Source organism: Coregonus clupeaformis, unplaced genomic scaffold (genome assembly GCF_020615455.1).
Source record: "Coregonus clupeaformis isolate EN_2021a unplaced genomic scaffold, ASM2061545v1 scaf0203, whole genome shotgun sequence".
Lineage (NCBI taxonomy): Eukaryota > Metazoa > Chordata > Actinopteri > Salmoniformes > Salmonidae > Coregonus > Coregonus clupeaformis.
The window spans coordinates 390,560-413,677 of record NW_025533658.1 but is presented as its reverse complement, the minus strand read 5'-3'; the positions used below and the strand labels follow the sequence as shown (position 1 = coordinate 413,677).

The 23,118-nt window shown below is 43.9% G+C and overlaps 1 protein-coding gene across 1 annotated transcript in view; it reads right to left on the bottom strand.

The window, feature by feature from the left end:
• Nucleotides 1-12,724: 12,724 nt before the first annotated feature.
• The window catches only part of LOC123484136 (secreted frizzled-related protein 5-like), a 56,678-nt gene continuing 46,284 nt past the window's right edge, over nt 12,725-23,118 (bottom strand). The window contains exon 3 of the mRNA XM_045214157.1: nt 12,725-13,176. Coding sequence (XP_045070092.1) covers nt 12,848-13,176 — 329 coding nt within the window. The 3' untranslated portion in view covers nt 12,725-12,847. The remainder of the gene's footprint in view (nt 13,177-23,118) is intronic.

The window sequence follows — 23,118 nt, the reverse complement described above, 5'->3', positions numbered from 1 at the left end:
TCTCTCTCTCTCTCTCTCTCTCTCTCTCTCTCTCTCTCTCTCTCTCTCTCTCTCTCTCTCTCTCTCTCTCTCTCTCTCTCTCTCTCTCTCTCTCTCTCTCTCTCTCTCTCTCTCTCTTTCTCTCTCCATCCCCATTGACTAGGGACTGAAAGGGTCTGACAGGACAGAGTATACCCCTCTAGTAATTTAATAGGGTCTCTATGGGAGAGTACAGGGATTACGTAAATTAGTGTTGTCACAGTGACACAACCCCACCTCTGCTCTTATGGGCTCACAGGTCAAAGTTGACGACAGACATGGAGGCTTAACCTCCGGTGTCAATCCTAATGACCTCCCACTGTCTGTCTGTCTGTCTGTCTGTCTGTGTTTGTTTGTATCTCTTAGATATATATATATATATATATATATATATATATATATATATATATATATATATATTTTTTATACACTACCGGTCAAAAGGTTTAGAACACCTACTCATTCAAGGATTTTTCATTATTTTTACTATTTTCTACATTGTGGAATAATAGTGAAGACATCAAAACTATGAAATAACACTTATGGAATAATGTAGTAACCAAAAAAGTGTTAAACAAATCAAAATATATTTTATATTTGAGATTCTTCATATAGCCACCCTTTGCCTTGATGACAGCTTTGCACACTCTAGGCATTCTTTCAACCAGCTTCACCTGGAATGCTTTTCCCAAAGTTTTGAAGGAGTTCCCACATATGCTGAGCACTTCTTGGCTACTTTTCCTTCACTCTGCGGTCCGACTCATCCCAAACCATCTCAATTTGGTTGAGCTTGGGGGATTGTGGAGGCCAGGTCATCTGACGCAGCACTCCATCATTCTCCTTCTTGATAAAATAGCCCTTAAACAGCCTGGAGGTGTGTTGGGTCATTGTCCTGTTGAAAAACTAATGATAGTCCCACTAACCCCAAACCAGATGGGATGGCGTATCGCTGCAGAATGATGTGGTAGCCATGCTGGTTAAGTGTGCCTTGATTTCTAAATAAATCACAGACAGTGTCACCAGCAAAGCACCCCCACACCATAACACCTCCTCCTCCATGCATTATGGTGGGAAATACACAAGCGGAGATCCTCCGTTCACCCACACCACGTCTAACAAAGACATGGTGGTTGGAACCAAACATCTCCAATTTGGACTCCAGACTAAAGGACACATTTCCACAGGTCTAATGTCCATTACTCGTGTTTCTTGGCCCAAGCAAGTCTCTTCTTCTTATTGGTGTCCTTAAGTAGTGGTTTCTTTGCAGCAATTCGACCATGAAGGCCTGATTCACACAGTCTCCTCTGAACAGTTGATGTTGAGATGTGTCTGTTACTTGAACTCTGTGAAGCATTTATTTGGGCTGCAATTTCTGAGGCTGGTAACTCTAATGAACTTATCCTCTGCAGCAGAGATAACTCTGGGTCTTCCATTCCTGTGGCGGTCCTCATGAGAGCCAGTTTCATCATAGTGCTTTATGGTTTTTACGACTGCACTTACATTTACATTTTAACGTAAAACGGCACACCTTTTAATTTAAATGCTTTCCAGATGACTACCTCATGAAGCTGGTTGAGAGAATGCCAAGAGTGTGCAAAGCTGTCATCAAGGCAAAGGGTGTCTATTTGAAGACAGAGGGTAGGAGGGAGAGAGCGAGAGAGAGAGAGAGAGAGAGAGAGAGAGAGAGAGAGAGAGGGGGAAAGGAGTAACCAAGTAGTAACCAAGCAGTAACCAAGCAGTAACCAAGCAGTAACCAACAGTAACCAAGCAGCAACCAAACAGTAACCAAGTAGTAACCAATCAGAACCAAGCAGTAACCAAGCAGTAACCAATCAGTAACCAAGTAGTATGCAAGCAGTAACCAAGCAGTAACCAAGTAGTAACCCAGCATTAACCAAGCAATAACCAAGCATCAACCAAGAAGCAACCAAGCAGTAACCAAGCAGCAGCCAAGCAGTAACCAAGCAGTAACCAAGCAGTAACCAAGCAGTAACCAAGCAGCAACCAAACAGTAACCAAGTAGTAACCAAGCTGTAACCAAGCATTAATCAAGCATTAACCAAGCAGTAACCAAGTAGTAACAAAGTAGTAACAAAGCAGCAATCAATCAGTAACCAAGCAGTAACCAAGCAGTAATCAAGCAGTAACCAATCAGTAACCAAGCAGTAATCAATCAGTAGCCAAGCAGCACTCAATCAGTAACCAAGCAGTAATCAAGCAGTAACCAATCAGTAACCAAGCAGTAGCCAAGTAGTAACCAAGTTGTAACCAAGTAGTAACACAGCTGAGTGTGTGTTGTGTGTTCATGCATGTGTGTTTGTTTTCCAACTCTTTTGTCTGGATTGGAATGTATTACTCTCATTGTCCTAGGCCTTTTTCTAGGTTGAGTTGAGTTTGATGTAGGTCGTACACAGTGGTGGAAAAAGTACTGAAGTACTAAATGGTCATACTTGAGTAAAAGTAAAGATGCCTTAATAGAAAATGACTCAAGTAAAAGTGAAAGTCACCAAGTAAAATACTACTTGAGTAAAAGTCTGAAAGTATTTGGTTTGAAATATACTTAAGTATCACAAGTAAATGGAATTGCTAACATATACGTAAGTATTAAAAGTTAAAGTATAAATCATTTCAAATTCCTAACATTATGAAAACCAGATGGCACAATTTTATTTTTATTTTTATGTAGAGATAGCCAGGGGCACACTCCAACACTCAGACATAATTTACAAACCAAGCATTTGTGTTTAGTGAGTCTGCCAGATCAGAGGCAGTAGGGATGACCAGGGATGTTTTCTGGATAAGTGCGTCAATTGGACCATTTTCTTGGCAAACTATAACGAGTACTTTTGGGTGTCAGGGAAAATGTATGGAATAAAAAGTAGATTATTTTATTTAGGAATGTTGTGAAGTAAAAGTACAAGTTGTCAAAAATGTAAATAGTAAAGTAAAGTACAGATTCCCAAAAACGACTTAAGTAGTACTTTAAAGTATGTTAACTTAAGTACTTTACACCACTGGTCGTACAATACCTTAGCTTTTCTTCACTTTGACATACGCACAGTGGTTTTCACAGTGAGGCTGTCTTGTTTTGTAAAGCACCACTTTAGATTTGCTTTGTTATACATGCAGGACTAAATACCAATACAGTCATCTGTAGTTGTTATACGACTGTGTTCTATGTGTGTGTGTTTGTGTTTGTGTGTGCATGTGTGTGCACGAATGTGTGTGTGCCTACGTTTGTGTGTACGTTTGTGTGTGTGTTTGTGGGCAGAGGTGACAAGCAGACAGACAGGCTCTAATCAACTGTGAAAAAGGTTCCCCTTATCACCGCACTACAATAAAGGCACACAAAGGACCTATTCTCCTACGGTGTGTGTTTGTGTTTGTGTGTATGTGTGTGTGGTGTGTGCGTGCATGTGTGTGTGTGTGTGTGTAAGTGTGTGAGGATGTGCATCCTTGTGTGTGTGCGTGCACATGTGCTTGTGTGTGTGTGTGTGTGTGTATGTGTGTGTGTGTGTGTGTGTAAAGGGGACCAGGGGACAAAGCTGGCTCCTGTCTGTATCCAGGGGCCCTCATCAGGCCCTCATTAGCCATGCTAAATGACCTTTGAAGAGGTGAAGATAGACGGGGGATGGGACACAGCCAGAAATCATATCTCCCTCTCTCCCTCTTTTCTCTCTCCTCTCTCTATCTCTCTCTCTCTCTCCTCCATCACTCTATCTGTCTCTCTCTCCCTCTCTCTCTCCTCCATCACTCTCTCTCTCCCTCTCTCTCTCCTCCATCACTCTCTCTATCTCTCTCTCCCTCTCTCTCTCCTCCATCACTCTCTCTGTCTCTCTCTCCCTCTCTCTCCTCCATCACTTTCTCTATCTCTCTCTCCCTCTCTCTCTCCTCCATCACTCTCTCTATCTCTCTCCCTCTCTCTCCTCCATCACTTTCTCTATCTCTCTCCCTCTCTCTCTCCTCCATCACTCTCTCTATCTCTCTCTCCCTCTGTCTCCTCCATCAATCTCTCTATCTCTCTCTCCCTCTCCTCAATCACTCTATCTCTCTCTCTCTCCTCCATCACTCTCTCTCTCCCTCTCTCTCTCCTCCATCACTCTCTCTATCTCTCTCTCCCTCTCCTACATCACGCTCTCTCTCTCCCTCTCTCTCTCCTCCATCGCTCTCTCTATCTCTCTCTCCCTCTCTCTCTCCTACATCTCTCTCTCTCTCCCTCTCTCTCTCCTCCATCACTCTCTCTGTCTCTCTCTCCCTCTCTCTCTCTCCTCCATCACTCTCGGTCTCTTCCTCCCCTCCTGGGTGGTTCAGTGGTTCCAGAGACAAGTGAGCTCATATGGTTCAACAGGTTTTTATATATCATACACTACAGTACAGCATTGTCTAAGAATATATTTAGAGAAAGAACTATCAATTCGTTTGACTTCATTTTAAAAGGTTTTGGCATCAACCCTGTTATAAAGATCTGGAAGAAATTCAGTTATACTCTGTTAAAAGTGATGCTCAGATCCCAGAATAGAGTGTGTGTTATTGAATGGGTGTGTGTCCATTTTAGTATGTCAGATATGCAGCCGTTGTCTGTTTGAATCATCTCTCAACACTCTCTCTCTCTCTCTCTCTCTCTCTCTCTCTCTCTCTCTCTCTCTCTCTCTCGCTTTCTCTCTCCCTCTCGCTCGCTCTCTCTCTCTCTCTCTCTCTTCTCTCTCTCTCTCTCTCTCTCTCTCTCTCTCTCTCTCTCTCTCTCTCTCTCTCTCTCTCTCTCTCTCTCTCTCTCTCTCTCTCTCTCTCTCTCCCTTTCCCTTGGTAGTAGCTCCAGCCCAGGGGGACTGGTCTTTGTGTGTAGCCTGATTAGAGGCAGTGTGAGCTGGGGAGAGCTGGCTGCTGTGCTGGACTGTCTGGAGCTCCTCCAGACATACAGTCAGACCTGCTGCTGAAGAGACAGGCTGGAATGTGGGAGGAAAAAACACACACACACACACAATTACCGGAGAAGGAGAACACCCACACAAACGCTAATACTGCCTGGGGTACAGGCACAAGGTGACTTAGCCCTCTGAGACAGAGGCTTGTGTGTGTATGTGTGCGTTTGTGTGCATTTGTGTGTGTGTGTGTGTGTGCGTGTGTGGTCCCTTGTTTTGCTATCTTATCCCTTCTTAGATTTTAGTTAGTATTAGAAATGTGTAAAGTGGAGAAGCTGTGTTTGTTTTAATGAATATACATACAGTATCTTATCATGACAGTAAGTGTTTTACAAAGAGAAACACACAAAAATGCCTTGATGTTCCATAGAGTAAACAACGTTAGATAGTTAATGCCAAAATCCCATATATCTTTTGGTTTGAAAATAAATGGCACCATTAAGATAGTTATCTTTATATACATTTCTAGTATATTTTATGAATACATTTTTTGCAAAACAATAAAAAGTGTTTCAGTGACAGAACTACTTATAGTTTTATTGGTTAAAAACATAACTGCGGAAGTTAAAATGAATATTTTTCTGATTAAAGCAACAGTGAATTCAGGTGCTATGTCTGTACGTACGATTCCTGGTGTACCATATCATACCATAAAGTATAATTGAAACAAATTATAACAAATAACACTTTTACTTTACAGCCCTTTTACCACTGATATTTTTTATTATTATGATAAATTTGAATACATAAGTAAATACCTGGTAACTAGGGAACTGTACTAAAAAGAGACATATTTCTATAGTGATAGTGAGAACCAGAGATTTTACCACCCAATGGGTAGTTTAGTCCAAAGTGTGAGTCTCTCTCTCTGGCTGTTGTTGCATCCACGTAGACATTCTTATTTTTCTTGCTTTTCTTGCTCTCTCTTTCTCGTTCTGAACAGTAGGCCTATGGTCCCAATGCAGGCTGCCCTGTACGACAGTCAGTGGCAGCATCAATCCATCCATATACATCTTCTTCTTTCAATGAATTCATCCATCCATCCATCCATCTCTTCTTTTTGATATCTTTTATACCAACAACATATTTTTTTCCACATTTATTTAACTTTTTCCCTCTTATCTACACAAAATGAGAAGCATTAAAATACCATGGTAAGACGTTATTTGAATATTCCATAATGTTCCTGTGTAGGCTTGCAAAATTCCAGTAGGGCGATTCCACGGCAAGATTTTTGTTATCCCAGATTGTTCTGGCAATTCTCACATAAAAACTTTATTGGGAAGAAGGATGTTTCACGTTTTTACATTTGTATCACAATTTATTTTTAAATCGTGATGAAAGTGGCCATTTTAGGCCCTTTTTAAACCTATACATGCCTATAATCTGTGAACCGTACATGATCTTTGTGTCATTATACTCCTTAAAGTGTGCTCTAAAACATTAAAAAAGATATGTTAATATCTCAAAAGTTGATATCTTTTTTATTTAAATAGTTTTTAGACATATTGTTTGGAGCAATATACTCTTCAAACATGTCACATTTCTAGAGTGGGCTCTCTGGTACTTTTGAAGATACAGTGCCTTGCAAAAGTATTCATCCCCCTTGGCGTTTTTCCTATTTTGTTGCATTATAACCTGTAATTTAAAAGGAATTTTATTTGGATTTCATGTAATGGACATACACAAAATAGTCCAAATTGGTGAAGTGAAATGAAAATAAGAACTTGTTTCAAAGAATTCTAAGAAATAAAGAACGGAAAAGTGGTGCGTGCATATGTATTCACCCCCTTTGCTATGAAGCCCCTAAATAAGATCTGGTGCAACCAATTACCTTCAGAATCACATAATTAGTTAAATAAAGTCCACCTGTGTGCAATCTAAGTGTCACATGATCTGTCACATGATCTCAGTATATATACACCTGTTCTGAAAGGCCCCAGAGTCTGAAACACCACTAAGCAAGGGGCACTACCAAGCAAGTGGCACCATGAAGACCAAGGAACTCTCCAAACAGGTCAGGGACAAAGTTGTGGAGAAGTACAGATCAGGGTTGGGTTATAAAAAAATATCTGAAACGTTGAATATCCCACGGAGCACCATTAAATCCATTATAAAAAAATTGAAAGAATATGGCACCACAACAAACCTGCCAAGAGAGGGCCGCCCACCAAAACTCACGGACCAGGCAAAGAGGGCATTAATCAGAGAGGCAACAAAGAGACCAAAGATAACCCTGAAGGAGCTGCAAAGCACCACAGCGGAGATTGGAGTATCTGTCCATAGGACCACTTTAAGCCGTACACTCCACAGAGCTGGGCTTTATGGAAGAGTGGCCAGAAAAAAGCCAGTGCTTAAAGAAAAAAATAAGCAACCACGTTTCGTGTTCGCCAAAAGGCATGTGGGAGACTCCCCAAACATATGGAAGAAGGTACTCTGGTCAGATGAGACTAAAATTGAGCTTTTTGGCCATCAAGGAAAACGCTATGTCTGGCGCAAACCCAACACCTCTCATCACCTCGAGAACACACATTTTTTCATTGGCAGGGACTGGGAAACTTGTCAGATTGAAGGAATGATGGATGGTGTTAAATACAGGGAAATTCTTGAGGGAAACCTGTTTCAGTCTTCCAGAGATTTGAGACTGGGATGGAGATTCACCTTCCAGCAGGACAATGACCCTAAGCATACTGCTAAAGCAACACTCGAGTGGTTTAAGGGGAAACATTTAAATGTCTTGGAATGGCCTAGTCAAAGTCCAGACCTCAATCCAATTTAGAATCTGTGTATGACTTAAAGATTGCTGTACACCAGCAGAACCCATCCAACTTGAAGGAGCTGGAGCAGTTTTGCCTTGAAGAATGGGCAAGAATCCAAGTGGCTAAATGTGCTAAGCTTATAGAGACATACCCCAAGAGACTTGCAGCTGTAATTGCTGCAAAAGGTGGCTCTACAAAGTATTGATTTTGGGGGGGTGAATAGTTATGCACGCTCAAGTTTTCTATTTTTATGGTCTTATTTCTTGTTTGTTTCACCAAAATAAATACTTTGCATCTTCAAAGTGGTAGGCATGTTGTGTAAATCAAATGATACAAAATAGGAAAAATGCCAAGGGGGTGAATACTTTCGCAAGCCACTGTATGACCCATTTTATATATAGAAATTGACATCATAGGTCATTAACCAATCACAACCCTATTTTAGGATTGCACATTCAGCAAATCACCAGCAGAGAGAGTTCCCTTTGAATCCATTTTCCCATTCACTGTGTTGGTGGTGCTCATAAACTGTATCATCACTTAAAAATGAGCAGAGAGCCCACTCTGGAAATGTTATGTAGAGTATATTGTTCCAAACAATATGTCTTAAAATGAACAAAATCTAAAGGGATATTCATATTTTTAATGTTGAATAAATGAATGTGACAAATTGTATTTCAGAATCTAGACAATCTCCATATGCTATAGCACACTATAAGGAGTATAATGACAACAAGTTGTTTTCTGTATCGTGTATGTTTCACAGGTCATAGGGTCTTACAGGAGGCATGAAGGTCTAAAAAGGGCCTAAAATGGCCACTTGCATCATGATTAAAAAATATATATATCATTCAAATGTTAAAAGCATTTCAAACATCCTTCCTCCAATTAAGTTTTTATAAGAGAATTGCAAGAACAAACTGAGAAACCCAAAATAGTTTTGGTCTATCCTGGCATGACATCCCCTAGTACTCTGAAAATGCCCAGTTTTTCTGGAAATCCTGGTTGGAAGATTCCTGGATTCAGAAGGACATTTGTGAATTTGATCAGTATTTCTGGAAAACCCGGGATTATTGGGAAAGTTAAAATAATTTTGCAACCTCTGTGTTTTCAAAAAATGCCTGATCGAGCTCAGTCATGATTATGAGCAGAACATTCAAATAAGATGTCTATGGGGTTCCACATGGAGCTTGTCTGTTTCAGTGTCTACTGAACTCACAAACAGATTGCTAAGGGCATAACCTTTTACTCCAATTTTACACATACTGTATAGCGAATTTTCTCTTACCCCTTTTTCTCACAATCATAAACTCCCTCTCATTCATCAAATCTTGAAGCTTGCTCTACTCTAACGACTGTGTTCTCTTGAAGAATTACAAAATAATTCAAAGCACCACACTGCAAGCACTACTGCAATCTGTGCCAAGTCATACCATCATTTTTACTATGTTCCTCTGCTATTGTCATAATGATAAATTGAATGCTGTAAAATATACATGTGATTGTTTTATTTATAGGATATAAGAATTGTATAGTGTCTTGGAGGATCCTGTCGCTTTGTGTATGATAAACGCTGACCCCAATATGGTGGGTCAGTAACACCAGCACCCCTGTATCAAAAATCTGTAGTAGCCATCTCAAAAACAGGAAATAAAATGAGTAGAAAAATATCAGCGAGCTATCTGTTAGAAAGTCAGGGATTCTTTGGGGCTCTCAGGGCAGGTATAACAGACAGAGAAGGTGCTACTGTAGGGTAGGGGATAGGTAATGAGTTATTGGAATAGGCTATGGGCGGAGGGTAGGTGGGGAGCAGGAAAGATATTGGGCCACAGAAAGGCTAAATGTTTGGGCTAGGAAACAAGGTGAGGGGTCTGGAGGGTGTTTGCTAGAACATATGTGGGAGACTGGGGTAAGACTGGGGGAGACTTGGGAGAGAGACTGGGGGAGACTTGGGAGTGAGACTGGGGGAGATTTGGGAGAGAGACTGGAGGAGACTTGGGAGAGAGACTGGGGGAGAGTTGGTAGAGAGACTGGGGGAGACTTGGTAGAGAGACTGGGGGAGACTTGGTAGAGAGACTGGGGGAGACTTGGTAGAGAGACTGGGAAGACTTGGTAGAGAGACTGGGGGAGACTTGGTAGAGACTGGGGGAGACTTGGGAGAGAGACTGGGGGAGACTTGGTAGAGACTGAGGGAGACTAGGGAGAGAGGCTGGGGGAGACTTGGTAGAGACTGCGGGATATTTGGCAGAGAGACTGGGGAGACTTGGTAGAGACTAAGGGAGACTTGGGCGAGACTGAGGGAGACTTGGGAGAGAGACTGGGGGAGACTTGGGAGAGGCACTGGGGGAGACTGAGGGATAGATAGCCAGGTGGGAAGTAGCCTGAGTGCCAGTCTGTTTGTGCTATCATGCCCAGCTCCCTCTGTCTCATTGTAATTTTGGCTTGAACATCAATGGAGTTGGGAAGAGCACAAACAGATCTGGGACCAGGCTAGATGGGAAGGCTAATCTGATACTAATAGGATATAAGTGGCATTTATGAGAGATGAAGGATACATCTCTATGGTGTCACTGGAAAACAGTATGATAGGTAGGACACTGGAAGGATAGAGGGGGAGACAACTGACTGGAAGGATAGAGGGGAGAGGGGGAGACATCTGGGGAAGACGGGAAGGATTTTTTATTTAACCTTTATTTAACTAGGCATTTACAATGACGGCCTACACCGGCCAAACCCGGACGACACTGGGCCAATTGTGCGGCGCCCTATGGAACTCCCAATCACGGCCGGTTGTGATACAGCCTGGAATCGATCCAGGGGGTCTGTAGTGACGCCTCAAGCACTGAGAAGCAGTGCCTTAGACTGCTGCACCACTCGGGAGAGTGGGGAGAGCGGGAGACAACTGACTGGAAGGACAGAGGGGAGAGGGGGAGACAACTGACTGGAAGGATAGAGGGGAGAGGGGGAGACAACTGATTGGAAGGACAGAGGGGAGAGGTGGAGACAACTGACTGGAAGGACAGAGGGGAGAGGGGGAGAGGGAGAGACAACTGACTGGAAGGATAGAGGGGAGAGGGGGAGACAACTGACTGGAAGGATAGAGGGGAGAGGGGGAGACAACTGACTGGAAGGGAAGAGGTGGAGAGGGAGAGACAACTGACTGGATGGATAGAGGGGAGAGGGGGAGACAACTGATTGGAAGGATAGAGGGGAGAGGGGGAGACAACTGACTGGAAGGATAGAGGGGAGAGGGAGAGACAACTGACTGGAAGGATAGAGGGGAGAGGGGGAGACAACTGACTGGAAGGATAGAGGGGAGAGGGAGAGACAACTGACTGGAAGGATAGAGGGGAGAGGGGGAGACAACTGACTGGAAGGGAAGAGGTGGAGAGGGAGAGACAACTGACTGGATGGATAGAGGGGAGAGGGGGAGACAACTGATTGGAAGGATAGAGGGGAGAGGGGGAGACAACTGACTGGAAGGATAGAGGGGAGAGGGAGAGACAACTGACTGGAAGGATAGAGGGGAGAGGGGGAGACAACTGACTGGAAGGATAGAGGGGAGAGGGGGAGACAACTGACTGGAAGGGAAGAGGTGGAGAGGGAGAGACAACTGACTGGATGGATAGAGGGGAGAGGGGGAGACAACTGATTGGAAGGATAAAGGGGAGAGGGGGAGAGGGGGAGACAACTGACTGGAAGGATAGAGGGGAGAGGGGGAGACAACTGACTGGAAGGATAGAGGGGAGAGGGGGAGACAACTGACTGGAAGGATAAAGGGGAGAGGGGGAGACAACTGACTGGAAGGATAAAGGGGAGAGGGGGAGACAACTGACTGGAAGGATAGAGGGGAGAGGGGGAGACAACTGACTGGAAGGATAAAGGGGAGATGGGGAGAGGGAGAGACAACTGACTGGAAGGATAGAGGGGAGAGGGGGAGACAACTGACTAGAAGGATAGAGGGGAGAGGTGGAGACAACTGACTGGAAGGATAAAGGGAAGAGGTGGAGAGGGGGAGACAACTGACTGGATGGATAGAGGGGAGAGGGGGAGACAACTGACTGGAAGGACAGAGGGGAGAGGGGGAGAGGGGGAGACAACTGACTGGAAGGATAGAGGGAAGAGGGGGAGACAACTGACTGGAAGGATAAAGGGAAGAGGGGGAGAGGGGGAGACAACTGACTGGAAGGATAAAGGGAAGAGGGGGAGACAACTGACTGGAAGGGAAGAGGTGGAGAGGGAGAGACAACTGACTGGATGGATAGAGGGGAGAGGGGGAGAGGGGGACACAACTGACTGGATGGATAGAGGGGAGATGGGGAGACAACTGACTGGAAGGATAGAGGGGAGAGGGGGAGAGGGAGAGACAACTGACTGGAAGGATAGAGGGGAGAGGGGGAGACAACTGACTAGAAGGATAGAGGGGAGAGGTGGAGACAACTGACTGGAAGGATAGAGGGGAGAGGGGGAGACAACTGACTGGAAGGACAGAGGGGAGATGGGGAGAGGGAGCGACAACTGAAAGGAAGAATAGAGGGGAGAGGGGGAGACAACTGACTGGAAGGATAGAGGGGAGAGGGGGAGACAACTGACTAGAAGGATAGAGGGGAGAGGGGGAGACAACTGACTGGAAGGATAGAGGGGAGAGGGGGAGACAACTGACTGGAAGGACAGAGGGGAGAGGGGGAGATGGGGAGACAACTGACTGGAAGGATAGAGGGGAGAGGGGGAGATGGGGAGACAACTGACTGGAAGGATAGAGGGGAGAGGGGGAGATGGGGAGACAACTGACTGGAAGGATAGAGGGGAGAGGGGGAGACAACTGACTGGAAGGATAGAGGGGAGAGGGGGAGATGGGGAGACAACTGACTGGAAGGATAGAGGGGAGAGGGGGAGATGGGGAGACAACTGACTGGAAGGATAGAGGGGAGAGGGGGAGACAACTGACTGGAAGGATAGAGGGGAGAGGGGAGATGGGGAGACAACTGACTGGAAGGATAGAGGGGAGAGGGGGAGATGGGGAGACAACTGACTGGAAGGATAGAGGGGAGAGGGGGAGACAACTGACTGGAAGGATAAAGGGGAGAGGGGGATAGCGGGAGACAACTGGGGAAGACTGGGAGTAGGGTTGTGATAGTTGTATCACTAAAGTCACTGGAAGACAGTATGATAGGTGGGACACTGCTGACTCTTCATGTACTTGATGGCGAACTTCAACTCTGTACTCTTCTTCTCCCATTTGTGGATGGACATGAGCAGCAGCTGCTGGTCCACCTTCCGGCCCATGATGAGGAAGTTACTGCCAAGGTTGTCCAGCTGAGCACAGGGGCAGTTGGCTCCATTCTTAATGTACAGCGTCAGCTTTTTCAAGTCCTTCTTACGCAGGACACCCATCTTGAACACCTTCTTCTTCTTCTGGGCGGCGATGAGTTTACGGTCGCCATTCTCTTTCTTTACCTCTTTGATCTTCATCTTGATAGCTGGGGGGAGAGAGGAAGGAGAGAGTGAGCAAGGAGAGAAGTGGAGAGGGAGGAAGGAGAAAGTGATTAAGAGAGAGAGAGGTGGAGAGGGAGGAGATAAAGTGATTAAGAGAGAGAGAGGTGGAGAGGGAGGGGAGAAAGATTGAGATCAGAAATTGGATCAGTGACTTGCATTTTTATTTCAGATGAACATCCTGATGGTATTTTTGCCTTTAAGATATTTATTATTTTATATTTATTTAACTTGTTTGAATCTATAGCGGAGTAAACAAAGACAAGTTAAATCCTCAAAAAAAAAAACATCCCAGAAATCATCCATCCTTTAGCTAGCTAATCATCCATCCCTTTAGCTAGCTAATCATTCATCCTTTAGCTAGCAAATCATCCATCCCTTTACCTAGCTAATCATCCATCCCTTTAGCTAGCAAATCATCCATCCCTTTAGCTAGCTAATCATCCATCCCTTTAGCTAGCTAATCATCCATCCCTTTAGCTAGCAAATCATCCATCCCTTTAGCTAGCAAATCATCCATCCCTTTAGCTAGCAAATCATCCATCCATTTAGCTAGCTAATCGAATCAGCCCAACATTGGACTTGATCATTCAAAAACTATATGAAAGCTAATCATGTGTTTTGTGTTGTGACCTGGCCATTGATCATTCAAAAACTATATGAAAACGAATCATGTGTTTTGTGTTGTGACCTGGCCATTGATCATTCAAAAACGATATGAAAGCTAATCATGTGTTTTGTGTTGTGACCTGGCCATTGATCATTCAAAAAATATATGAAAGCTAATCATGTGTTTTGTGTTGTGACCTGGCCATTGATCATTCAACAACTATATGAAAGCTAATCATGTGTTTTGTGTTGTGACCTGGCCATTGATCATTCAAAAAGTATATGAAAGCTAATTATGTGTTTTGTGTTGTGACCTGGCCATTGATCATTCAAAAAGTATATGAAAGCTAATCATGTGTTTTGTGTTGTGACCTGGCCATTGATCATTCAAAAACTATGTGAAAACTAATCATGTGTTTTGTGTTGTGACCTGGCCATTGATCATTCAAAAACTATATGAAAGCTAATCATGTGTTTTGTGTTGTGACCTGGCCATTGATCATTCAAAAACTATATGAAAACGAATCATGTGTTTTGTGTTGTGACCTGGCCATTGATCATTCAAAAACGATATGAAAGCTAATCATGTGTTTTGTGTTGTGACCTGGCCATTGATCATTCAAAAAATATATGAAAGCTAATCATGTGTTTTGTGTTGTGACCTGGCCATTGATCATTCAACAACTATATGAAAGCTAATCATGTGTTTTGTGTTGTGACCTGGCCATTGATCATTCAAAAAGTATATGAAAGCTAATTATGTGTTTTGTGTTGTGACCTGGCCATTGATCATTCAAAAAGTATATGAAAGCTAATCATGTGTTTTGTGTTGTGACCTGGCCATTGATCATTCAAAAACTATGTGAAAACTAATCATGTGTTTTGTGTTGTGACCTGGCCATTGATCATTCAAAAAATATATGAAAGCTAATCATGTGTTTTGTGTTGTGACCTGGCCCATTGATCATTCAAAAAAATATGAAAGCTAATCATGTGTTTTGTGTTGTGACCTGGCCATTGATCATTCAACAACTATATGAAAGCTAATCATGCGTTTTGTGTTGTGACCTGGCCATTGATCATTCAAAAACTATATGAAAGCTAATCAAGTGTTTTGTGTTGTGACCTGGCCATTGATCATTCAAAAACTATGTGAAAACTAATCATGTGTTTTGTGTTGTGACCTGGCCATTGATCATTCAAAAAATATATGAAAGCTAATCATGTGTTTTGTGTTGTGACCTGGCCATTGATCATTCAAAAAATATATGAAAGCTAATCATGTGTTTTGTGTTGTGACCTGGCCATTGATCATTCAACAACTATATGAAAGCTAATCATGCGTTTTGTGTTGTGACCTGGCCATTGATCATTCAAAAACTATATGAAAGCTAATCAAGTGTTTTGTGTTGTGACCTGGCCATTGATCATTCAAAAAGTATATGAAAGCTAATCATGTGTTTTGTGTTGTGACCTGGCCATTGATCATTCAAAAAGTGTATGAAAGCTAATCATGTGTTTTGTGTTGTGACCTGGCCATTGCCTTGATGGCACACACATGCACACACACACATACACACACACACAACCACGGGTAGACCCCGCCCCAAGCACAGGGGTACTTTACACCTCTCTAGAGGTTCATAATTTACCCCCTACACAACTAACCACTATTACCTTGGAACTGCCACAAGACTACATCCTCTATGTCTGTGTGTGTGTGTGTGTCTGTGTGTGTTTCAGAGAGGAATTCTCCATGTAAGCAAACACTGACAGGCCAAATGAATCATGTTGAGGATGAAGGACCAACGTTGGAATGAAACATTGTTATGTTTCCGAACCACCTGGATTATTGACGTTACTTCTGGCCTCCTTGCCTACTGTTTTATAATGACTCATACATACAGACATACACAGGGTCTTAGTATGTTTGGGGGGGGGGCGGGGGGTATTTGTGTGGTGTGTGTGTCAAGGCCCCACCAGCCAGGATTTGACCTAAGACATTGCACAAAATAACAGAAAATAAAAAGGGAATTGAAAGAGTTGTCTGACAGTGAGAGAGGGCCTGTCATTTTGAGCAGAAACAGCACTTCCTGGGGCGAGAGCACGTCAGCCTCACTAACATGCAGGTGTTGGATATACAGAACCACACCAAACAGGGTTACACCCATCAGGGCCACAGCCAGGTCTCTGCTTTGCTTGGTCAGCAGCTTCCTGCCAGTATGACTGACTGGATATCCAGTCGCCCACCGGGTAAAAACCCGACGTAACATCAAATCAACACCCAATTTTGGTTGATTGACAAGAAACGTGAATTCTACTTGAAATCAGCCTGCCCTCGAAATCCTGTCATTGATTTGTGGTTGAAATCTAGTTTAAAATAACATCATCGTTCTCACTTAAGACCACTGAGCTATTGTCAATGCAGTCATTTTTACTGAGCTACGTTGCAAAAGCAAACAAGTTTCAGGCAAGGATGAGGATATTCATCTCGTAGATGTTCAGATGATATATTGAAGCCAAGTAATTTATAAATAGGTACAAATGAATTGAAATGTTGAGGCATTACCAGAAGTTGACACCAAGTGTGAAAATGTTGTGTAATAATGCTGTAATTTCTACTGTATATTTGCATCATTCTTGGCTCAATCAAACAATCCAAGTCTCTAAAAAGTTTACCTCTGTAATCATCTCTGGATTTCACGCAACTAACTACTAAACAATCAGCTAAAGAGTTAATGCTTTTGAAGTGAACAATGCTCTCCTATGATTGCCGGTGTGTGAGTGTGTACTTTGATTGGCTATCTGCCTTCATACGCAATCCTATTACATTCTGAGATAGTTATTGTGTCGTGCTATTTCATGCTCTATTCTACCACTATTCTATGTTGTTTTCCCTGGAATATACAACAGAACATTATTCAATCTCATAATTAAACACACAGAAAGCTATATCTAGATGATTATGTTCTTACCTCATTTTAGATGACAAGGATTGTGTGTGTGTGTGACCTCATACTACATGACAAGAAGTGTGTGTGTGTGTGTGACCTCCTGCTACATGACAAGGAGTGTGTGTGTGTGACCTCATACTACATGACAAGAAGTGTGTGTGTGTGTGTGACCTCCTGCTACATGACAAGGAGTGTGTGTGTGTGACCTCATGCTAGATGTGTGTGAGTGTGACCTCATTCTAGATGACAAGGAGTGTGTGTGTGTGACCTCATGCTAGATGACAAGGAGTGTGTGTGTGTGTGACCTCATGCTAGATGACATGGAGTGTGTGTGAGTGTGACCTCATGCTAGATGACAAGGAGTGTGTGTGAGTGTGACCTCATGCTAGATGACAAGGAGTGTGTGTGAGTGTGACCTCATGCTAGATGACAAGGAGTGTGTGTGAGTGTGGCCTCATGCTAGATGACAAGGAGTGTGTGTGAGTGTGGCCTCATGCTAGATGACAAAGATTGTGTGTGAGTGTGACCTCATGCTAGATGACGAGGAGTGTGTGTGAGAATGACCTCATGCTAGATGACAAGGAGTGTGTGTGACCTCATGATAGATGAAAAGGAGTGTGTGTGTGTGACCTCATGCTAGATGACAAGGAGTGTGTGTGAGTGTGACCTCATGCTAGATGACAAGGAGTGTGTGTGTGTGACCTCATGCTAGATGACAAGGAGGGTGAGTGTGACCTCATGCTAGATGACAAGGAGTGTGTGTGACCTCATGCTAGATGACAAGGATTGTTAGTGTGACCTCATGCTAGATGACAAGGATTGTGTGTGACATCATGCTAGATGACAATGATTGTTTGTGACCTCATGCTAGATGACAAGGAGTTTGTGTGACCTCATGCTAGATGACAAGGAGTGTGAGTGTGTGACCTCATGCTAGATGACAAGGAGTGTGAGTGTGTGACCTCATGCTAGATGACAAGGAGTGTGTGTGACCTCATGCTAGATGACAAGGAGTGTGAGTGTGTGACCTCATGCTAGATGACAAGGAGTGTGTGTGTGTGTGTGACCTCATGCTAGATGACAAGGAGTTTGTGTGTGTGTGACCTAATGCTAGATGACAAGGATTGTGTGTGAGTGTGACCTCATGCTAGATGACAAGGAGTGTGTGTGTGTGATCTCATGCTAGATAACAAGGAGTTTGTGTGTGTGTGATCTCATGCTAGATGACACGGATTGTGTGTGAGTGTGACCTCATGCTAGATGACAAGGAGTGTGTGTGTGACCTCATGCTAGATGACAAGGATTGTGTGTGAGTGTGACCTCATGCTAGATGACAAGGAGTGTGTGTGTGACCTCATGCTAGATGACAAGGATTGTGTGTGAGTGTGACCTCATGCTAGATGACAAGGAGTGTGTGTGAGTGTGACCTCATGCTAGATGACAAGGATTGTGTGTGACCTCATGCTAGATGACAAGGAGTGTGTGTGAGTGTGACCTCATGCTAGATGACAAGGAGTGTGTGAGAGTGTGGCCTCATGCTAGATGACAAAGATTGTGTGTGAGTGTGACCTCATGCTAGATGACAAGGATTGTGTGTGAGTGTGACCTCATGCTAGATGACGAGGAGTGTGTGTGAGAATGACCTCATGCTAGATGACAAGGAGTGTGTGTGACCTCATGCTAGATGAAAAGGAGTGTGTGTGTGTGTGTGACCTCATGCTAGATGACAAAGAGTGTGTGTGTGACCTCATGCTAGATGACAAGGAGTGTGTGTGTGTGACCTCATGCTAGATGACAAGGAGGGTGAGTGTGACCTCATGCTAGATGACAAGGAGTGTGTGTGACCTCATGCTAGATGACAAGGATTGTTAGTGTGACCTCATGCTAGATGACAAGGATTGTGTGTGACATCATGCTAGATGACAAGGATTGTTTGTGACCTCATGCTAGATGACAAGGAGTTTGTGTGACCTCATGCTAGATGACAAGGAGTGTGTGACCTCATGATAGATGACAAGGAGTGTGAGTGTGGGACCTCATGCTAGATGACAAGGAGTGTGTGTGACCTCATGCTAGATGACAAGGAGTGTGAGTGTGTGACCTCATGCTAGATGACAAGGAGTGTGTGTGTGTGTGTGACCTCATGCTAGATGACAAGGAGTTTGTGTGTGTGTGACCTAATGCTAGATGACAAGGATTGTGTGTGAGTGTGACCTCATGCTAGATGACAAGGAGTGTGTGTGTGTGATCTCATGCTAGATAACAAGGAGTTTGTGTGTGTGTGATCTCATGCTAGATGACACGGATTGTGTGTGAGTGTGACCTCATGCTAGATGACAAGGAGTGTGTGTGTGACCTCATGCTAGATGACAAGGATTGTGTGTGAGTGTGACCTCATGCTAGATGACAAGGAGTGTGTGTGTGACCTCATGCTAGATGACAAGGATTGTGTGTGAGTGTGACCTCATGCTAGATGACAAGGAGTGTGTGTGAGTGTGACCTCATGCTAGATGACAAGGATTGTGTGTGACCTCATGCTAGATGACAAGGAGTGTGTGTGAGTGTGACCTCATGCTAGATGACAAAGATTGTGTGTGTGTGTACCTCATGCTAGATGACAAGGAGTGTGTGTGTGACCTCATGCTAGATGACAAGGAGTGTGAGTGTGACCTCATGCTAGATGACAAGGAGTGTGAGTGTGACCTCATGCTAGATGACAAGGATTGTGTGTGAGTGTGACCTCATGCTAGATGACAAGGAGTGTGTGTGAGTGTGACCTCATGCTAGATGACAAGGATTGTGTGTGACCTCATGCTAGATGACAAGGAGTGTGTGTGGAGTGTGACCTCATGCTAGATGACAAAGATTGTGTGTGTGTGACGTCATGCTAGATGACAAGGAGTGTGTGTGTGACCTCATGCTAGATGACAAGGAGTGTGAGTGTGACCTCATGCTAGATGACAAGGAGTGTGAGTGTGACCTCATGCTAGATGACAAAGATTGTGTGTGTGTGTGACCTGATGATAGATGACAAGGAGTGTGTGGGTGTGTGTGACCTGATGATAGATGACAAGGAGTGTGTGGGTGTGTGTGACCTCATGATAGATGACAAGGAGTGTGTGGGTGTGTGTGACCTCATGATAGATGACAAGGAGTGTGTGGGTGTGTGTGACCTCATGATAGATGACAAGGAGTGTGTGGGTGTGTGTGACCTCATGCTAGATGACAAGGAGTGTGTGGGTGTGTGTGACCTCATGCTAGATGACAAGGAGTGTGTGTGTGACCTCATTCTAGATGACAAGGAGTGTGTGTGTTTGTCATGTTAACTTAATGTAAGTTATGGCTTGTATCATATTAACTTAATGTAAGTTATGGCTGGTATCATGTTAACTTAATGTAAGATATGGCTGGTATCATGTTAACTTAATGTAAGTTATGGCTGGTATCATGTTAACTTAATGTAAGTTATGGCTGGTATCATGTTAACTTCTCAGTAATATCACTTATGGCTGGTATCATGTTAACGTAATGTAAGTTATGGCTGGTATCATGTTAACTTAATGTAAGATATGGCTGGTATCATGTTAACTTAATGTAAGATATGGCTGGTATCATGTTAACTTAATGTAAGTTATGGCTGGTATCATGTTAACTTCTCAGTAATATCACTTATGGCTGGTATCATGTTGACGTAATGTAAGTTATGGCTGGTATCATGTTAAGTTAATGTAAGATATGGCTGGTATCATGTTAACTTCTCAGTAATATCACTTATGGCTGGTATCATGGTAACTTAATGTAAGTTCTGGAGTGTGTGTGTGTGTGACCTCATGCTAGATGTGTGTGAGTGTGACCTCATTCTAGATGACAAGGAGTGTGTGTGTGTGTGTGACCTCATGCTAGATGACAAGGAGTGTGTGTGTGTGACCTCATGATAGATGACAAGGAGTGTGTGTGTGTGACCTCATGCTAGATGACATGGAGTGTGTGTGAGTGTGACCTCATGCTAGATGACAAGGAGTGTGTGTGAGTGTGACCTCATGCTAGATGACAAGGAGTGTGTGTGAGTGTGACCTCATGCTAGATGACAAGGAGTGTGTGTGAGTGTGGCCTCATGCTTGATGACAAGGAGTGTGTGTGAGTGTGACCTCATGCTAGATGACAAGGAGTGTGTGTGAGTGTGGCCTCATGCTAGATGACAAAGATTGTGTGTGAGTGTGACCTCATGCTAGATGACAAGGATTGTGTGTGAGTGTGACCTCATGCTAGATGACGAGGAGTGTGTGTGAGTGTGACCTCATGCTAGATGACAAGGAGTGTGTGTGACCTCATGCTAGATGAAAAGGAGTGTGTGTGTGTGTGACCTCATAATAGATGACAAAGAGTGTGTGTGTGACCTCATGCTAGATGACAAGGAGTGTGTGTGTGTGACCTCATGCTAGATGACAAGGAGGGTGAGTGTGACCTCATGCTAGATGACAAGGAGTGTGTGTGACCTCATGCTAGATGACAAGGATTGTTAGTGTGACCTCATGCTAGATTACAAGGATTGTGTGTGACATCATGCTAGATGACAAGGATTGTTTGTGACCTCATGCTAGATGACAAGGAGTTTGTGTGACCTCATGCTAGATGACAAGGAGTGTGTGACCTCATGCTAGATGACAAGGAGTGTGAGTGTGTGACCTCATGCTAGATGACAAGGAGTGTGTGTGACCTCATGCTAGATGACAAGGAGTGTGAGTGTGTGACCTCATGCTAGATGACAAGGAGTGTGTGTGTGTGTGTGTGTGACCTCATGCTAGATGACAAGGAGTTTGTGTGTGTGTGACCTAATGCTAGATGACAAGGATTGTGTGTGAGTGTGACCTCATGCTAGATGACAAGGAGTGTGTGTGTGTGATCTCATGCTAGATAACAAGGAGTTTGTGTGTGTGTGATCTCATGCTAGATGACACGGATTGTGTGTGAGTGTGACCTCATGCTAGATGACAAGGGAGTGTGTGTGTGACCTCATGCTAGATGACAAGGATTGTGTGTGAGTGTGACCTCATGCTAGATGACAAGGAGTGTGTGTGTGACCTCATGCTAGATGACAAGGATTGTGTGTGTGTGTGACCTCATGCTAGATGACAAGGAGTGTGAGTGTGACCTCATGCTAGATGACAAGGAGTGTGAGTGTGACCTCATGCTAGATGACAAGGATTGTGTGTGAGTGTGACCTCATGCTAGATGACAAGGAGTGTGTGTGAGTGTGACCTCATGCTAGATGACAAGGATTGTGTGTGACCTCATGCTAGATGACAAGGAGTGTGTGTGAGTGTGACCTCATTCTAGATGACAAAGATTGTGTGTGTGTGTGACCTCATGCTAGATGACAAGGAGTGTGTGTGTGACCTCATGCTAGATGACAAGGAGTGTGAGTGTGACCTCATGCTAGATGACAAAGATTGTGTGTGTGTGTGACCTGATGATAGATGACAAGGAGTGTGTGGGTGTGTGTGACCTCATGATAGATGACAAGGAGTGTGTGGATGTGTGTGACCTCATGATAGATGACAAGGAGTGTGTGGGTGTGTGTGACCTCATGATAGATGACAAGGAGTGTGTGGGTGTGTGTGACCTCATGATAGATGACAAGGAGTGTGTGGGTGTGTGTGACCTCATGCTAGATGACAAGGAGTGTGTGGGTGTGTGTGACCTCATGCTAGATGACAAGGATTGTGTGTGAGTGTGACCTCATGCTAGATGACAAGGAGTGTGTGTGAGTGTGACCTCATGCTAGATGACAAGGATTGTGTGTGACCTCATGCTAGATGACAAGGAGTGTGTGTGAGTGTGACCTCATGCTAGATGACAAAGATTGTGTGTGTGTGTGACCTCATGCTAGATGACAAGGAGTGTGTGTGTGACCTCATGATAGATGACAAGGAGTGTGAGTGTGACCTCATGCTAGATTACAAGGAGTGTGAGTGTGACCTCATGCTAGATGACAAGGATTGTGTGTGAGTGTGACCTCATGCTAGATGACAAGGGGTGTGTGTGAGTGTGACCTCATGCTAGATGACAAGTATTGTGTGTGACCTCATGCTAGATGACAAGGAGTGTGTGTGAGTGTGACCTCATGCTAGATGACAAAGATTGTGTGTGTGTGTGACCTCATGCTAGATGACAAGGAGTGTGTGTGTGACCTCATGCTAGATGACAAGGAGTGTGAGTGTGACCTCATGCTAGATGACAAGGAGTGTGAGTGTGACCTCATGCTAGATGACAAAGATTGTGTGTGTGTGTGACCTGATGATAGATGACAAGGAGTGTGTGGATGTGTGTGACCTGATGATAGATGACAAGGAGTGTGTGGGTGTG